Source organism: Pelobates fuscus, chromosome 11 (genome assembly GCF_036172605.1).
Source record: "Pelobates fuscus isolate aPelFus1 chromosome 11, aPelFus1.pri, whole genome shotgun sequence".
Lineage (NCBI taxonomy): Eukaryota > Metazoa > Chordata > Amphibia > Anura > Pelobatidae > Pelobates > Pelobates fuscus.
The window spans coordinates 141,244,240-141,263,931 of NC_086327.1; the positions used below are offsets into that span (position 1 = coordinate 141,244,240).

Here is a 19,692-nt window from a genome sequence, read left to right on the forward strand (position 1 = left end):
ACAACTGTGATGTGCGGATGATGAATACAAAGCCTTTCAGTTGGAGGTGCTGCACTGTGAACATGCCTGCAAGGGAATGATGTTATATAGCTGTGAAAAGACTTGCTTCCATTAAGTTCAGCCTTCCTCACATATATTTTTACTGTTGATCCAAAAGAAGGCAAAAAACCCAGTCTGAAGCGCTTCCAATTTTGCAACAAACTAGGAAAAAATTCCTTCTTGACCCCAAAATAGCAGTCATATATCTCCTTGGATCAAGAAGCTATTACCCCAATAATTAGAAATGATATCCCTGTATGTTATGTTTTTGTAAGTATTTATCCAATTGCAGTTTAAACATCTGTAGTGACTCTGAAATAAACACCTCTTCAGGCAGAGCATTCCATATCCTTATTGCTCTTACTGTAAAAAAACCTTTTCTTTGCCTTAGATGAAATCTCCTTTCTTCCAGCCTAAATGTGTGACCTCGTGTCCTATGTATAGCCCTGTTTATGAATAGATTTCCAGATAATGGTTTGTACTGGCCCCGAATATATTTGTATAATGTTATCATATCCCCTCTGAGGCGCCGTTTTTCCAAACTAAAGAGATTTACATTTTTTTACCTTTCTTCGTAACTAAAATGCTCTATTCCATTTACTAATTTTGTAGCTGGTCACTGCTATGTGTGGTCTCTGCTCAGAGCACTTCTTATGCTCTCTCGAGGGTTAAAGGAGCAGCATGGCACTTTCTACAGCTGTTGGTGGGGGGTTGAAAGGTGAGATACCTTGTCTCTAGTCTCGCTATTTGTGAACGAGCAACACTGGTACAGTACACATTCCTTTAGATTAAACAAGGACGTTAGTGCTGGGGAAAAAAGGGAAGATTGTCATTAACTGCAGGAATAAGATCTGTGGCTAATTAACCCCTTAAGGAAATATTCATGATTCACTTTTATTTCAGAAGTTGTGTCCTTAAGGGGTTAAGGGCCCATTTTAGGAGTTAGAAGAAACTTTGCAAATATAGTAAATACTTTTATTTTATTAAAATAAAAAACATTTAGAGCCTAGCAGTTTCCTATAAAGTTGACCTTTTCTGCTTCCATTGGCCCGGTCAGAGAAAGTTAAATTTGAATGTTGTAGGCTCCGTGCTCACCTTATACCAGTAATAGGGTGCTTTCTATTTGTGCCGCCTTGTCCTTCTAAATGATATGTGCATCTTAAAACAGGAGTTGCTGAAGCAAGTGACCATAACTCCACTGAATGTAACAGTTCTAACTAGCCAAATCATAAATATACTGAATAATACACTACAACTCCTACAAGCCGCAATCATGTGAAATTAAGATGTCCTATTGCAGGCCACGTGTTGTCTGTGTGTGTGTGTGTGTGTGTGGCCTTCGCAGACAGAACTGTGAAAGCACACACTGCAAACATGGCCTGTGTGTGTATATAGCCCGCCTGCTCCAGGAATCTTGACAATTAATCACATGGACACACATATAAGATGACTTCATAAAGTACTTGACTATCAAAGACAATGTACAGTCAGGTTTCCTGCAGCGATTTTACTGCCTGTGAATATTTTGATTAGTAATTGATAAGATATATGGATAATTGTTGTTTTTAATGTCGATATGTATTTACAGAGAGGGTAGTAGATATCTAGAATATTATCACGGTGCTATAGAAAGCCTTCCTTTTATGCATTTAGCAATTCTCACTTGCAGAGTCTTTTTTCCTCCAGCCTAAACAAGTTTTAGGATATTTTTGATGGTAAAGTTTGCAATTATGATGAGAGAGGAAATATAAGTGTGATTGGTAATAGGAAAATACTTGTCGGAAAACAGAATCTGGAATGTTGATTTAAGATCCAACACAAAAACGCATTGTTAATGGCATCGCCATGGCAATCTACCGTGCAGACTCTTAAGGCAGTCAAATTGGAGCGTACATTTTTCTGCAAATTATAAAAACAGCCAAGAAAAATATTTAGACATTTGCGAATAAAGAATGTGAGTCTTTTTTTCCCATTTGGAAAACCGGAGTCTGAAAGATTAGAGTTGGGAACTAACGATCTGTAGGTCAGGGTTTTTACAATGAAAGGGGCGAGACTAGAATCTTTAAAGTCGGCTTTTGTTTTGGATTGTGATAAAAAAAATAATTAAACCATGTCTTAAGTGTTCTAGAAATCTTGTTGCTACTGAATATCCAAACCAGGTGTTGATGTCTTGATTTGTGTGTGATAGGGAAAAGCTTTAGAAGAATGCCTGATTTGAAAGACAATGACTTTGTATATTTAAAGATAAATAGATGAGCTACTGTCTTTGTCCGAGATCCAAGTTTTAAGTAAACATACAGCTGGGTGCTTGGGAGACACTGTCAGTCAGATGGCTCTCTTTAGACCCATGTGAGTTCTCCATGGAATGCATGGTAGTAATTTTTTTTTCTTTGACTTTCTGTTAGGACAGTAGTGAATGTTTGCTTTACTTGTACGTTAAATGTGGTTATTGATTATTCAGATGTATTTTGTATAAATGGTTTTCAGGCATTTCTAGGTCTTGGGTATTGTTTATATATCATGTGTTGGTCAGTGAAATCCCAGCTTTGCTGCTAACAATTAATTTGTGATGTCAGCTTGTGTCCTGAAGAGCTTGCAATCAATAGGCATTATCCTCTGATATGTCTACTGTACTTGTGCGTTATTTTCCTGATGCTGTTATCAAAGCGTGGTGCAGACTGTTAAATGTCTTATTTTATTTTATTTTTATGTATCTAATAATCTGATCTTCAGGGGACAGCTTCATCATCAGTGTTGTGAAAACTGGACCAATGTGAACGAGGATGCTCAAGCCAAAATGGCACGAATGGCGGCTGCTGCTGCATGGGGTTTAGGTAAGACTATAAGGAGTCATTCCTGGCGCCTCATTCATATCTTGGCAGTTCTTTCCAAAAAGTGTGTTAAGGAAAGTTTTAAGGAGGCTTTCAGTGTGAATAAAATTGAATTTGGTAAAAAGAGAGATTCTTCCTATGTCATGCCTAATGCCTGCATTGTCTACGGATGTCTCACTGCACTTTCTAAGGGCCATAGAGATATAGTTTGCATTATTCAGTTGTGGAGTTTTCAAAAAAACAATTTGGAAACAAACCTATCTGTGTTATTGAGGCCTAAATGTTCATATCAAAAGATATAATTTAGTGTATCAACTCATTATTGACTGTTAATTGCAGAAAATCTAAAATTCTATGACTGGGGTAGTTAAATAACTGACTCCATATGTGTGTGGATTACAGCCACCATAAACTGCCAGGTAAAAAGCTCAGCAAGTGGTAGATGTAGTCTGCAAACATTTGCTGTTCTACTGTTGAATAAATGGCTCTGAACTAGTGGCCTTTTATGAGTTGGTATGCAGCTAAATTGACCCATGAATGCAACCCAAAATGCACGTGGTTTGGCTTCTGCATATGTGTGTTTCCTTTGCAGAACAACCCAGACTATAATAGAAGGTCCAAATCCTATCTCATGTACAAGGTTTCAATCTTGATAACAAGTATTTAATGTGTACTTGCCATGTATATTATTATTATTATTATTATTATTATTATTATAGCGCCATCAGAATTCGTAGTGCTGTACAATGTGTGGACTAACAGATATGTAATAGTAACCAGACAACTGGACGTACAGCAACAGAGAGGTGGAGGGCCCTGCACAGTGAGCTTACATTGGTTGCCCTTTTACAATCCTAGCAATGTTTTAACTACCCAATGAGTAACACAACTTTTTTATTGGGCTAGGCTATTCCAGGACATTTTAAGTGACTTCATGACCTACTGAGCCATTTATGGAACTTAAAATGTAAGATCATAGCAACTTCTTTTCACAGACTGATTTCTAAATACTTGTTTTGTATTTTGAAATATGTTTAAATACATATTACTGTGTGTTCTATTGTCATAACAGATGTGGGACACACAAAAGGTGGAGCTCCTAGAAAAATATTAATTTAATGGAATTTGGTATGGTCCCTACCTAAAGGAAGTGGAATGCTCTTTTCTACCTCAATAGGAGTTTAATTGTATCTTGTGTTTATGCCTTCTGTCTTCATCCACCAAGAGGCTTCATCAAACATTCTCAAAGTCTCCTCTGCAGGTTCAGAACAGTCAACACCAGATCTGTGCACCTGTGGCTTAATGTTCTTTCCTCCTGTCCTTTGTGTCCTTCAGAACAGTGGGACAGTATGGAGGAGTATACATGCTTAATCCCACGGGATACACATGATGGAGCATTTTACAGAGCAGTGCTCGCTCTCCACCAAGATCTCTTCTCCTTAGCCCAACAGGTAACATTTTCTTTCTACAGTTACAAAAATGGAATGCGATCTTGCTAGATGTTTTTTTTTTTTGTACCCCCTGTGAACATCTTATTTACTTATCTTATTTTGTGTCTTAGTGCATTGACAAAGCCAGGGACATGCTTGATGCTGAACTCACAGCAATGGCTGGAGAAAGCTACAGCCGAGCCTATGGGGTAAGGGTATTTTGCTTCGACACTCCAGTTTGCCCGTTTGTATGGTACAGTTCTATTGTGATGTGTTTGTCATTCAGTTCTGTTCGTTGTCTTTTTAGCATTAGCAGAGCTATTTGGCCACTGGCATTTTTTTATTTTTTCTCTTGCTTTGTAGGCCATGGTTACATGTCAGATGCTGTCTGAGCTGGAGGAAGTAATCCAGTACAAACTGGTACCGGAGCGACGAGAGGTTATCCGCCAGACCTGGTGGGATAGGCTCCAGGTGAGCAGTGGGGGTCGAATGTTAATGTCTGCCCCAGACTGTCACATGTTTGGAAACACACAGCTATGCATGTGAAGCTTTGGGTCCAGGGTGGGCCAGCCCATCCTTTTATTAATATCGCTGTTTACAACCAGTCTGCCTTTTAAAGAACGTCCTTGGGATATTTCCACCATTCCAGTCACATTTCCAACATACAGTGTAGTGTCTGGATAGAGTTTATTAGGTGGGGAAGAGGGGGGGGGAGCAGGTATTTCTCGCCTTTAGCAGCCAGATTGTCTGTGCTAGGTTTGTACTTTTGGCTCAGTAGGCACACACTGGCATGCAGTCACACCCATGACACACGCAGGCAGGCCGCGGCACATTGTGACACACTCTGCTATGGGAGAGTGCAGGCCAAAGGATGAGATCCAGTCCAAATGTCCACAGCTACTGACATCTGGGAAATGCAGAGCCATGTTTGTCTGTTCCTCAGGCCACTATGAGCGTCTGGAAGGTGTTGTTTCTGTTTCCGAATAATGTGCCAGTATATTCCCCAGAACAGCACAAAACCAAATAAAGAAAATGTTTAGTATATAGTATATTTTTTACTATGTCTATGATTTAAGGGACACTCCAGACCCCTAAACAACTTTTACTTGCTTAAAAGCTTTGTGTGAAGAGTGTGTCCTATTTTTTTTTTCATTCTAATTTTTTTTTTTTTTTTTTTTTATAAATTAGCCTGGTTACAGCCCCATGGCTTTTCAAGCAGATAACATGTCCTGTTACTTCCTGGTTTGGTCTGGTTTGGTTGGCTATTTGCACTGAACTCCATAGGCAGCAATTGCCCAGATCACATACCTTACATTGGGAAGTCTGTGTTTGGACAGCCACAGAAAATCTGGATGTGGTCAGAAGGGATAGCTTGCAAAGGCAGCAGCCGAGATCTGCAGTTTTACCAAGCTGTTTTTAGATATAACTCCAATGAAAATATGCATAATTAAATACATGTAAGTTTTTATTTGGGGTATATCTACTAAACAGTGATCTTTATTTTTGGGAGGGCAGTGGAGTGTCCCTTTAACCCTTTGCTAATTAGAGATGAGTGATGTTCATTCCCAGAGTGTCTCACCTCATCTTACTTTCCCTAATTTTCCCTTTCCTTACACAATTTCAACAGTCCTGCTCCCTTTATAATTGACCCGCTACCTCCTTAATTTGTCCGTTCACTCTGCTTTTGCTGATTCGTTGCAGATTTCACATTGCCCTCCTGTTAATTTTACTACATATCCTGCACTTTAAATGCCATCACTGCAATCTCGTGTTCACTGTACTATGTTGGTGATCCTGTGTTAAAGATTATTGTAGGTTGTCTTTCGATGGTTGAATTTGAGTTATTGAGTAGCTCATACTTGGTGCCTATTTACTTCTGTGTGCATTTTTTTTTCTTTTCTTCCCATCAGGGTTGTCAGCGCATTGTTGAAGACTGGCAGAAAATCTTAATGGTTCAGTCGCTTGTAGTCGGTCCACACGAGGACATGAGGACTTGGCTGAAGTATGCAAGTTTGTGTGGCAAGAGTGGCCGACTGGTAAGTACCACGTTTTCTCTTCCCACCGAACGCCGCTCTTCTCATGTGAATCCAGCCGGAAGTACAAAGAGATGGAAGTCCCAGCGGTGTTGGCGCCGTCGAGTGTCCGATTATATTTCCATGCAGTCGACGACCAAACACCACTAAAGATGGCCGCTGCCACGTGTTGACTACCACCCAGCCAACCGCTTAGAATGTTGCGATTAACGTGTTGATAGGGGTCAAAAGAGTCAACAAGCAGCATACGACTGTTCGGTAGTTCAATCTGTTCGGTGAACCCATATACAGAACCAGCGAAGTCAAAAGGCACGAACAGAGCCTTTTTAAAGTAAATTGGCCATGGTCCATCACAGTGGCCATAGTCCTGAGGCAAGAGGCTGACCAGCAGGCCCCTCCAAGAGCACATGGCAGAGGCATTTCTGCAACACAAAGCATTGATTCAGTGCTTTCCTATGGGGAGGTCTAATGCGGCATTTGCCGCGCATACACTTTAGAGCCCGCTTGTTGCGGGTCGGAGAAGGAGGATGAGTTTCGACCCAGCGCCGAGGGACATCAGTGCTCGGATCCGTAAGTAAAGGGTTTTTAACCCTTTATTCACTGGGGAGGTGAGCACGCAAGGGTGGGGGAGGCAGGGGCAGCGATAGTGGCAAGTGATATCTCTTTAAACAGCAGTCTGTATATAGATTGCTTTGCAGTCAAACTTAACAATTTTAATTATGTAAGTTTATACAATATTTATTTTAACTTATTTATATCCTTTTATAAACAATATTCGGGAATTAAAAAGTTCTAAACAATATACAGTGTCCTTTATCTTGGAATATTTCACACAGGTTCTGAAATGTTAGTATAAATGCAAAAAAATGTTTTTATCTCACATACAGTATTTGTGACAAAAATATATAAATTTAAAAAAAAAATGGTCAAAAGCCTTGCTTATGAGTATATGCAAGGACCCTGGAAGCATTACTAGCTGTACGGCTTACTACAAATGGCAACAGAATTCAAAAAGGTCTCCATCTGAACATAATGCCCACTTACAGTAAATACAGCTAAAGGACCACTATAGGCACCCAGACCACTTCAGCTCAATGAAGTGGTCTGGGTGCCAGGTCCCTCTAGTGTTAACCCTGCAGCTGTTAACATAGCAGTTTCAGAGAAACTTCTATGTTTACAATAGAGTTAATCCAGCCTCTAGTGGCTGCTGTCTCATTGACAGCCGCTAGGCTAGAGGCGCTTCTGCGCTTCTCACTGTGAAAATCACAGTGAGAAGACGCTGGACGTCCATAGGAAAGCATTGAGAAATGCTTTCCTATGGACTGATTGAATGCGCGCTGACATCAGAAGAGGGAGGAAAGTTCCCCAGCGCCGAGGGAGCCCGGCACTGGAGAAAGGTAAGAGTTTAACCCCTTCCTCCCCCTTTAGCCCAGCGAGAGTGGGACCCTGATGGTCCGGGGGACCTAAAGACCCTATAGTGCCAGGAAAACGAGTTTGTTTTCCTGGCACTATAGTGGTCCTTTAAATCATGTATTTCTAAAATAAAGGTATTTGAAACTGCTATAACTTTTTTTTTTATCAATCTGTGGACTGCTAATGCAATGGTAGAGTCCAATCACTCCTCCCATGTGCCTGGCTGTAGGAATGCATTCCTCTACAGGCTGGTAATCATAGCTAGAGTATACGTGGGGGTGATGGAGGCTTTATAGACTAGATTTCATACTACAAAACAGATTTAAACAGATTTAAAAAAAAAAAAAAAAGTTTTTTATAATCCATTCTGGTATTGGAGTTAAATCTAAAATACTACATATAAAGAATCCATGATGTGCAACCCTTTTACTTTTGGTCAACTGATGTTTTTGGGAAATGGCTCGATTTTTTTTTTTTTTTTTTTAAATGTATTTCTTTTTTATTCTTTTTATAACACTGGAAAGAAAAAAATGCCTTTTAAAATTCCGTTTAGTTCAGTGATTACCATTTATGTCATGTTTCCAGCACGATGTAGCGGTACATTCTTGTTGGCATTGTCTTGTCTCATTGTTTTCCAGGCTTTGTCCCATAAGACGCTAGTGATGCTTCTAGGAGTAGATCCTGCTCTTGAGAGTGACATGCCAATCCCTGTGTCGCATCCACAGGTCACATACGCATACATGAAGTATATGTGGAAGAGCACCCGAAAGGTACTTGACAATGCTTTCGTAACCTCACGCATGTGTAGAATGAAAGCTGCACCAGCTCCCCAATCCCCTGCTTGCTTTCTGGGAATAAAGCCACAATGTAGCCAGTTACATGTTCAGACGCTGGAATGGGAATAGCAGATATATGTGCTGCAATTAGATTATAGCAGGAGAAAGAAATCCCTGTGGCCTCTTTCTAGTCAAAATTCTTCTTTTGGATTTCTTTGTAATTAATCGAATTCATCTGACATTTTCTTTACATCAATCCATTTAAAATGAGAATCCCTCCAGAATTCTATATTTTCTATTGGTAATTTAATGTTACATTTTCTATATCTTGGGAAAATGAATGACTGTTTTTCTAGTGTCAAAATGGCCATCTTGTAATTGCTTCACAGCCTTTAAGTCTTTACAGAAGGATTAAAAATAAGCTGCAGGCACAAAATGCTGCCAGCAGTGTCTCAGAACCTTGGATGTCCAAAGCTGAGCCGTCTAGCTCGCAGCATTCCACAGAGCAGGGAACAGAAAGTGATGTGTATGATCCCTATCTTTTCAGAATTAATCTGAAGGTTAGTAAAAACAAAGGTGTCTGCATTTGTTAAATTGCTGTGTGGTAGTGTAAATGAAACATCTGATGACAGAGTCAAAATGTTTAAAACAATCCTGAGACCTGTCAGGAAGCCTTTAGTATATCGGGGCCAGATCTCCGTGTGATATTCAGATATACTTTCTATCAACTGCTACGTTTATTCATTCTCCCTCCGGATTCAATTCAGAACACAAAATAAAAGACTTCCGAAAACTTGTATCCAGCCAGTCACATGCCAGGAGAGATTCAGATGGATAGAAAGGTTAAAAAATAACTCTACTTCTGCAGTCCGATTTTGTTTTTCCTCCAGTGTCTGTTTTTGATGTCACTGGATTAAGATAATAATATTTTTGTTTATAAGCAGGATGCAAGACTAAACCTTTACCCACTTGTTGGGTTACAGGTGAGTCCTAGAGACCCATTCCATGCACAATGTGGCATTAATCTCAGATTCTCGCCTTTGTATTGCGCTTATTGCTTTTCAAAACTCTGGCTTGTTAAAGTTGACTGTCGCTTATTAGAAATTAGAAGAAAAAAAAACTGATTGGCAATGTTGTTTCTCTGTAACTTGCATAATGTTTCCCAGCATGCTCCTGGCTTCCTTTCCTTATTGGCTGCTTGCATTCATGAGCTGTTTGTAAAAAGTTTCTTTGAAATGGTGCACAAATAAGGTGGGGTGTAGTGTGCTATACAAATATCTTAAACTACTGATTTACATTTCATTGTAAAAGCTTGATAACACTACTCAGAGGCAGATTTATTTTGTTAATGTTTGTGATTGTTTTGTTTTCGTTCTGTCTATGCAGTGACCAGTCTCTGGTCCCCTTCGCTGTCATTTTAATTTCTTCTTTATCCATTTGAATTTCTCTTTATGATCTCTCCAACATGCCCCTCGTGCAACGCAGATTGAGGCTTTCCAGAATATGCAAAAGTTTGTGAATAAGGTGCAAGTGCAAGCACAACATGTTGCAGACGACACTCCACAGAAACAAGAACTACAGAAACTCATGGCTCGGTAAGCCGCCCCCTGACGTTCCCCCAGTATTGGTCTTAAACAGGTCCGATCCGTTTGTGTGTAATTCTTATTTTTATTATAGTGTTATACTTTGGAATGTGGCTCTTGTTGTTCCTGAAGATTTTTTTTTATATATATATGAGAATCTAGAAGTTATGTGCATGCAAAAATAAAATCCTGTCTGTTAAAGTGTTCTCCATACAATGTTGATGTACTTCATTGAGAGGAGTTGGGCAACTCCCATAATATTGCGGCAGACCTGACATTTTGTTGTAAAGGGGTTACGTGCTGCTTTATTATGTATTCATTTGAAGATGACAGTTTAGAAACAACACTATTATTTTGTTCCCTGAAATATGTTACTTTTTTGTAACTTTCTTGTATTTCCATTATTTATTTTGCATATTTCTATTATAGTCCTGCTAATCCCATCTTTTTCCATAGGTGCTTTTTGAAACTGGGTGAATGGCAGGTAAACCTTCAAGGAGTTAATGAATGTACAATCCCGGATGTGCTGGAGTATTACAATGCAGCCACTGAACATGACTCCACCTGGTACAAGGTGAATGTTACTGTGTGACTGCTGGGGGGGTGGGGGCGCCCTTTTCCTCAGCCATTAGTTTGCGTGACTGAACATAATTTGTGCTTCAATCAAAATACACTCTGAAATGAAAATGATCTAAACACTTTTCAAATTCAAAAGCGCTGATGCAGTTAAGACAGGAATCTTTGCTTTAAAAAGAAAAAGAAACCCACTGTATGTAGCTGACCAATGCAAGAAAATGAAATCCCTTCTGATTCCATTTATTTTATCAATGTTTCTTTAGTTCGTGTAACAACAATTGGCTTCTTTGAATCTTGCTTTCTGTTGTAGTGAATAATTCGCACAAACTAATGGCTAGTCATCCTTCATAGCGGAAATCACCAAAACCAGCCAAACAGTCCGCACTCATAAGGATCTCAGTATTCTCGACCAAGCAGACCATGGAAAGTGCAATATTTTTATTGTTTTATTGTAGAAGAATCGTGTGGATCTCATAAGTGACAGGCAATACAAAGTCTTGAAGCACATGTCAATATATGCAGATTCTATCTCCCTCAAGGGAGTCAGAGGTTAAAAAATGCATTAATACAAAAATACAAAAAAGTAAAACCTGCACCTGCCAGAAAAGGGGGGGGGTTAACAAAAATATGAGAAAAATTACAGTAACTCTGGACGCATTTTGCACCTGTCCTGCCCCATTTTGTCAATGGTCATTCAGCCTGAAATTACTCTCATTTGCAGTTGCATTAGGGATTGGAATTTGGTTATTTTAGGAAGAGTTGCTAATTCTTGTTCTGTTGCAGGCTTGGCATGCTTTGGCAGTGATGAACTTTGAGGCAGTTCTACATTTCAAGCAGCAGAAAGAAATCCGAGACGAGAAAAAGGTGCGACATCACAGCTCTGCCAGCGCCAATACAGATGGCAGCGAGAGTGAGAGTGAAGGAGACAGTAACGCGAGCAGCCCAGTGCCATCTCCTGTTCAGAAGAAAACGGAGGTATGGAACTCGCGAATAAGATGTCAACTGTTGGCATGATTCTAGTTCCAGCATGTTTAACGATCTTTATTCAGCAAGAATGTATCATTGTGCGTGCATCTGCAATTCCCAGCAGCAAACACAGAAGCAGCATGTATTGCCATCATTCGTTTTTTCAGAAAAAAATTGACTCCCCCTTCCATCAGTACATTATGATCCCACAAAGGTGCAGACTGCGTTACAAATTGCTTATCCTGAGTTTTGCTGGGTAATGCTAAAAGGGTGGTTGGTCCTTCATATTGATAAAATTAGCAATTCCATGGCCACTGTCCCATGTGCCCAGTATATTTCTTATAATAATTTCTTTTTAAGCATGTTCCCACATGTCGTGAAATAGTTTAGAATTTTCAGTTTGCATTGAATTGTAAATTCCCAACTTTATTGTTTTTAAGACACTAAAAGTTTTTACTTTTATGTTCTGTTGATATAAGAGTACATTTACAAAGTTGAAATATAAACAGTACCAGGCAAAAAATAGAGTTCTCTCTGAAAGCTAGGTTTATTTGGCATCCGCCCATGTTTCACATTGTATAACTTTTCTTTAAAAGTTTTGATGTGGAGACATGTTAGCATGTTCAAAACATAATAGAATGGCCTGCCTACCGCCATCAGCCTCTCCCCTAGTCTTGCATCTTTTAAGAAGTGCTTTAAAACCCATCTCTTTAGGAAAGCTTATGGCCTCCCAGAGTAACCTCTACCTTACATACCTGTCTCTTGCTCTCTCTCCTCCAGCTCTGCTTCACTCCCACCTTATTTGTTTGCTATTTCCTGTCCTAATGTGTTTTATACCCCACCTCCTATAGACTGTAAGCAGGGTCCTCTTCAACCTAACCAGCTTAACTCACTGTAATAACCTAACTTGACCAGCCTAACTCACTGTAATGACTTGTCTAGCCCAGCCTAGTTCATTGTTGTAACTTCTCCAGCCCAGCCAAATTCACTGTAATAACCTAACCGGGCCGGTCTCACTCTTTGTAATAACCTGACCAGCCTAACTCACTATATTATGCTAACCGGGCCAGCTAACTCATGGGAATAACCTGAGGTGCCTAACTCACTATAATAACCTAACCGGGCCAACTAACTCGCTGTGATAACCTGACCAGCCTAACTCGCTGTGATAACCTGACCAGCCTAACTCGCTGTGATAACCTGACCAGCCTAACTCGCTGTGATAACCTGACCAGCCTAACTCGCTGTGATAACCTGACCAGCCTAACTCGCTGTGATAACCTGACCAGCCTAACTCGCTGTGATAACCTGACCAGCCTAACTCGCTGTGATAACCTGACCAGCCTAACTCGCTGTGATAACCTGACCAGCCTAACTCGCTGTGATAACCTGACCAGCCTAACTCGCTGTGATAACCTGACCAGCCTAACTCGCTGTGATAACCTGACCAGCCTAACTCGCTGTGATAACCTGACCGAGCATAACTCGCTGTGATAACCTGACCGAGCGTAACTCGCTGTGATAACCTGACCGAGCGTAACTCGCTGTGATAACCTGACCGAGCGTAACTCGCTGTGATAACTTGACCGAGCGTAACTCGCTGTGATAACTTGACCGAGCGTAACTCGCTGTGATAACCTGACCGAGCGTAACTCGCTGTGATAACCTGACCGAGCGTAACTCGCTGTGATAACCTGACCGAGCGTAACTCGCTGTGATAACCTGACCGAGCGTAACTCGCTGTAATAACGTGACCGAGCGTAGCTCGCTGTAATAACGTGACCGAGCGTAGCTCGCTGTAATAACGTGACCGAGCGTAGCTCGCTGTAATAACGTGACCGAGCGTAACTCGCTGTAATAACGTGACCGAGCGTAACTCGCTGTAATAACGTGACCGAGCGTAACTCGCTGTAATAACGTGACCGAGCGTAACTCGCTGTAATAACCTGACCGAGCGTAACTCGCTGTAATAACCTGACCGAGCGTAACTCGCTGTAATAACCTGACCGAGCGTAACTCGCTGTAATAACCTGACCGAGCGTAACTCGCTGTAATAACCTGACCGAGCTTAACTCGCTGTAGTAACGTCTCCAGCCCAGCCTAGCTCGCTGTTGTAACGTCTCCAGCCCAGCCTAGCTCGCTGTTGTAACGTCTGGACCTGGCCAGCCCAGCCTAGCTCGCTGTTGTAACGTCTGGACCTGGCCGGCCCAGCCTAGCTCGCTGTAATGACCTGGCCGGCCCAGCCTAGCTCGCTGTAATGACCTGGCCGGCCCAGCCTAGCTCGCTGTAATGACCTGGCCGGCCCAGCCTAGCTCGCTGTAATGACCTGGCCGGCCCAGCCTAGCTCGCTGTAATGACCTGGCCGGCCCAGCCTAGCTCGCTGTAATGACCTGGCCGGCCCAGCCTAGCTCGCTGTAATGACCTGGCCGGCCCAGCCTAGCTCGCTGTAATGACCTGGCCGGCCCAGCCTAGCTCGCTGTAATGACCTGGCCGGCCCAGCCTAGCTCGCTGTAATGACCTGGCCGGCCCAGCCTAGCTCGCTGTAATGACCTGGCCGGCCCAGCCTAGCTCGCTGTAATGACCTGGCCGGCCCAGCCTAGCTCGCTGTAATGACCTGGCCGGCCCAGCCTAGCTCGCTGTGTGTAATGGGTTGATCTAAATCGGTATAATGACCTACTTAATACAATAACCTTGCTGGCACACATCTAACTTGTAATCCAAACATCAACTAAAGAAGCCATAAATTAAAATGGTGCACAGTGCCACTGAATAATAAATGCAACATACATGTTTCAGTGCCTGTGTGCCGTGTTTTTAATGTGTTTTGGGTAGCTAGCCTCCATGCTGTGGAGACGGGATGGTTTAACCCCATCGGCATTCTTTGGCAAACTCACTGGAAATACAGCTGTCTAGTTGCAATTATTATGGAGCTACTTTCCTCCAATCCATGCTTTAATAGCCAAACTGGGCAAGCTAGCCAAAGTGCTGACAGAATGGCCAATACCAGAACGGTTACTTGCGTAAAACAAAACTCACACTCTGTTACTGGCAGAATGCCACTTAGAGCTGAAAATTGTCAATATTTTTAAATCACTTTAAAATTTTAGACCACTTGTTCACTTGCGTAAAATAAAAATGTTGAGAAAGTGATCCCATTGTACAGCGGTATGGGATTCTGTTGGCGCTATATAAATAAAAAAAAAAATGATAATATGAATTTGGATGTCCCTTGTTAATTTGTGTAAATTAGTAACCTTTTTTTTTTTTTTTTTTTTTTAACAGGACAGCCTTCTGCAATACACGGTTCCAGCCGTGCAAGGCTTCTTCCGTTCCATCTCGCTATCTCGAGGAAATAACCTGCAGGACACACTCAGGTGAACCTTTCTCTGCGTACGATATGCAGCTTATACTTGTAGAGCTGAGAGTCAGATGGTGTGTTTGGCCACATCAGGCACTGTGTTGCCGCCACAATTTCCTCTTGGGCAGCATTTTGTTTTCCCTCGGAGCTTCAAGAGCGACAGATAAGGACACAACCATTTCCTGGATAAAGTAGAGGATATGAGAGATGTTTAGGGCCAAGTAAAATTACTCCTCGAGCTGTGTGATCCCTGTCCTGTGTAATATTTAGATTTTTCTTTTTTTTTTCAAAGCAATAAATCTTAACATCATAAATCATTTTTCTGATCCTATTAACTTGTTTTACCCCTCATTGGGTTATACATATGTAGAAAGCACAACGTGAAAAATTTCCCTGGTTTCCTTGTTTTGTTTGTAAAATGTACTGTCTTGTGTAAAAAAAAAAAAAAAAAAAAACATTTAAATGTGCACATTTCATAAAGAATATAATTTGGAAAATATATATTTAGGCAGATTATGCATGAAATTGCTCTAATCTGAAATCTCACACACACACTCTCTCACACACACACTCTCTCACACACACACTCTCTCACACACACACTCTCTCACACACACACTCTCTCACACTCTCTCTCACTCACAGTCTAATATATAATATATTCAAAACTTCACAATCTGTATCTGACAGCTCCTGTCTTTACTTTGTTTAAATTTAGCCGGGAAGCACCCGGGTACAGTTTACTTTATTATTTGTGTTGGGGTGGAGTGCCAGAACCCGGAAATTTCTATATATTATATTATATTGTATTATTACTGGATTGTTTATAAATAGCCATAACTTCTACAGCGCTATACCCTGTTTAAAATGCTACAGTGAGTGAGCTGAAATGAATGGTTTAAGTCTGTTTGGCTATAGTTAATTAGAAGTCCTGATGTTCTAATTTTTTTTTTTTCTTCAATTTTCTATAGAGTCCTCACTCTTTGGTTTGACTATGGTCACTGGCCGGATGTCAATGACGCTCTGGTTGAAGGAATCAAGACCATTCAGATTGACACATGGCTGCAGGTATTGTGATGCCTATAGCATCAGGATCGCTAAAGAATCGAATATAAAACCAGTGATATTGTAACTAGTATTTTGTTGCAAGTGTTTCTATTACAGATAAGGGTTTGCATAATAGTAGCACTGTCTAATACCTCGGTAAATGGAATGGAGATCATGTTGTGGCCTTATATATAAGCGTATGTGGGGTAAAATGTTGATGGCAAACTTTTTCACCCAAATATTTGGGAACATCATTACCCATGATGCTCAGACAGCCTTCCTTGTGTAGAATATTTATAAAATGATTATTTTGGGGATAGATTCATTAAATATCACTTTTGTAACTTATGGACCTTTACAGAAGTTGTAAGGAAGTGTTCATCACTTTGTGGTTATGCAGTTTGCCCCTCTCCCTCTCACTCCCACCCCCATGACATCTTTCTGCTGCCAAACAAGTGTTACTTGTAGGGTCAAAATACCACAAGACTTACTTGGCCATGTGTATAGTAAGCAGTGACACTAAATTCCTACTTGTAAAACAGCGTTTCATGTTTAATAAATTAACCTTGAATATTGGTATATCTTCTTGGAATTAACGGGCTTTATAAGTGTGTGTAGTGTTTCTTTAAATCATAACTGTCTCTATACTGTATACCGTGACGGTTCCTCAATTCTTCGTCCCGGTACTTGCTTTTGAAGCATTTATTGGGATGAATAGTACAGCAGAGGCAAGTGTTTTTGTGCCCAAATAAACATCTCATGTGTACTTGGGCAATCAGCCAAGAAACGCAGAGAATTGCATGCTCACTCGGGCATTCCTTCTGAAATGCTGTATGCACCCATGGCACTGAAGGCAAAATAATTAGCATGGTTTGTTGTGGGTGTGCTATTCTTAAGTTGTAATTTTGAAAATAAAACTGGTTCAGAATGTTTTAACTCCTCAATAAAAGTTATACTTTTTCATCATTACAATCTGATTCTAAAAGATTTGATGGGAACATGGAATAACTATCTGTATTAATACAGCCCTTCAGTCACATAATGAGTCATTTAATGCATTTTAGAACAAAGCTCTCGAAGAAGATTACATTCATTTTGCTGTTAAATCTGAGCTGATCATTGTTTTATTTTTATGTTTGCTTAGGTGATCCCTCAGCTGATCGCCAGAATAGACACTCCGAGGCCTCTTGTTGGGCGTCTTATCCACCAACTGCTAACAGACATTGGCAGATATCACCCTCAGGTAACTTCCATCCACAAGCATGGCTAGCCCAATTTGCATGAAACGTATTTTCTGCCTGTGGCTTGATCCCTGTTTATGAACAACAATTCTCTGACAGGCATTTGTAAAACTTGTGGTTTCTCAGCAAAGCATTAAGCTCCTGCCATGATGTTCCAGCACCGCTTCCATAACTCACTTCATGATAGCCTTACTAGGGTCTGTATGAAATGCATATATTTACAAATCACGCCATGGTCTTTAAATACTGGTTGTGGGTATTTAGTCTCCTGGAAGCTCTATACCTGGAAATAAACTCACAGCTGTTATATTTTAGACGGCGCACTGCTTCGTTGCTGAAATTTGCAATGTGCCCCAGACGCCCCTACAGCGATTGTAATTTAAAGGAACGCTATTCAACTCACCGTTTCTGCCACGCCGTGTATGTCTCGCCAGCTAGCTTCACCTCCTGTAGGAAAGCATTGTGAGGCTATTGCACATGCGCAACATAACGAGCCAGTCAGCATCTCCCTATAGAGATGCATTGAATCAGCGTATCTCTATGGGGAATGTTCAGCACCTCCATGCACACTGTGCAGCATTGGATTAAGAAGCACCTCTAATGGCCATCTGAGTGACTGCCACTAGAGGTGTTACTAACAATGCAATGTAAACCCCCTTTTTTCTGAAAAGCAAGTGTTTACATTAACCCCTTAAGGACCAAACTTCTGGAATAAAAGGGAATCATGACATGTCATGTGTCCTTAAGGGGTTAAAAGGCCTGCAGGGACATTCTATAGACACCAGAATCACTACATTATGATGTAGTTATTCTGGGGACTATAGTGTCCCTTTTAAATACAAAATGTATGCTTTCCTTTAACAATTTACTTTGTGACACCTGCAATAATTTCCAGATGCTTGATGATACATTTTTTAAATCTCTTTTATTGCCCTTATTCTCAATCCTGTTCTGTTGTGGCTCCTCTTTTTTTGTCTTTATTTTTCTTTGTTTTGCTGTATTTGGGCACACTTGTAACAATTTTCTGACACGATGTGTAGCATTTGGAATTCTCATAGCTCTAACGAGCTATCACTGTCTTCTCTAAGTCGTCTCCCCTGTCAAATACCTGCCAGCCTGCTCTGCCCTCTCAGTCATTATTCCAATCTTCCAAACAACTTGTCTTTGTGAGTGGAAAAGGCCTCAGGGTATGGAAAAATACCTTTCACTGTCAAATGGTGTCAGCCAGAGAAATGTTCTAATACCTCCCGACATTTCGCAATAGGGAGGGAGAGATTTTGCAGGTGCCGAATGGATAGGACTATACTCCTCATCCTCTAGGAAGCAAAAATGCAATGAGGGTGTGGATTTAACTGTTAGTGTGCCACCGTTGGCTCTGCAGGACAACAGTGACTAGTGAGCAAGATTTGATGTTGGCTTTTCCCAATGCATTGTGCTATTTGTCCTTTACACATTGTGTATTTTACAGTAATAGACATTCCTCCCCCAGAGCATGGAAACTGACTTGCAATTGTTCCTAAATACCAACGTTGTTGTTTTTCTTTCCTGTATTGATAACATCTAAACATGGCAAAACTGGGATAATATGACCATCTGGCAGTCTTGCCGGGAAGCTGATCAAGCAGAGCTGTTTGGAAGCCACCACCATGGTACATGGTAGCCTCCACTCTGGTAGTGGGCAGTCAGTCTGCAAACATTAAGAATGTTTTGTGATCTGCTCAAGTCACACAGCAAACCCGCCAACAGTTCAATCTCAAGAAGCTTGAGGGCGTCCATCACGTCCATGTTTATTTAATAAAATCTTCTTTCTTGTCTTGGGGATGTGTAGAAACTACAGTCTGTAGGTAGATAAAACTAAGGTATTAAGACCCGAAGCTCCAGATAATGCACACATTGGGCAGAGAAATGGCGATAAAAAAGTGACCTTTCCAATGGGGGCTTTTTATTTCCCTGCGATATATATATAGATACGGAGAGACTAAGACTGTACAAACTATTAAACTATTTGACAGAGCAGGAAACGGTCGTTTTTTTTGTTTTGTTTTTTTTCTCCTCCGAAGTTTACCTGTGTATCATGCATAAATAGTAATTGACTGGGGATTGGATAGCTATTGAGAATAATTACACGCTAGCATGCCACCAGGCATTCTCTGCCTCTCCAGTAACAGATTCCATCCTAATAATCAGTTGTGGAACGTTGAGATATGAAAATGCATTAGCAAGGAGAGCCCAGCTAGTGTTGTGGTGAGAGGTCCTCTATAAGTGGAGTCAGAGGTGAAAAGAAGGGCAAGGAGCACGATTTGTCTAATTTCCGCAGAATCTGTTGAAATCTCCAATTTGTTTTTGTCTGAAGGACGAATGGAGCAATGTGGTCATGGTCGGGTTACGTGCGGTTAACC

The 19,692-nt window shown here is 40.9% G+C and overlaps 1 protein-coding gene across 1 annotated transcript in view; it reads left to right on the plus strand.

Annotated features, from left to right (window-relative positions):
* MTOR (mechanistic target of rapamycin kinase) overlaps positions 1-19,692 on the plus strand; it is a 112,928-nt gene that overhangs the window by 69,257 nt on the left and 23,979 nt on the right. The window contains exons 34-45 of the mRNA XM_063435988.1: positions 2,773-2,873; positions 4,206-4,321; positions 4,432-4,509; positions 4,664-4,771; positions 6,211-6,336; positions 8,385-8,516; positions 10,008-10,117; positions 10,562-10,679; positions 11,465-11,656; positions 14,930-15,021; positions 15,977-16,073; positions 17,197-17,295. Of these exons, the coding sequence (XP_063292058.1) occupies positions 2,773-2,873; positions 4,206-4,321; positions 4,432-4,509; positions 4,664-4,771; positions 6,211-6,336; positions 8,385-8,516; positions 10,008-10,117; positions 10,562-10,679; positions 11,465-11,656; positions 14,930-15,021; positions 15,977-16,073; positions 17,197-17,295 (1,369 nt within the window). The remainder of the gene's footprint in view (positions 1-2,772; positions 2,874-4,205; positions 4,322-4,431; positions 4,510-4,663; positions 4,772-6,210; positions 6,337-8,384; positions 8,517-10,007; positions 10,118-10,561; positions 10,680-11,464; positions 11,657-14,929; positions 15,022-15,976; positions 16,074-17,196; positions 17,296-19,692) is intronic.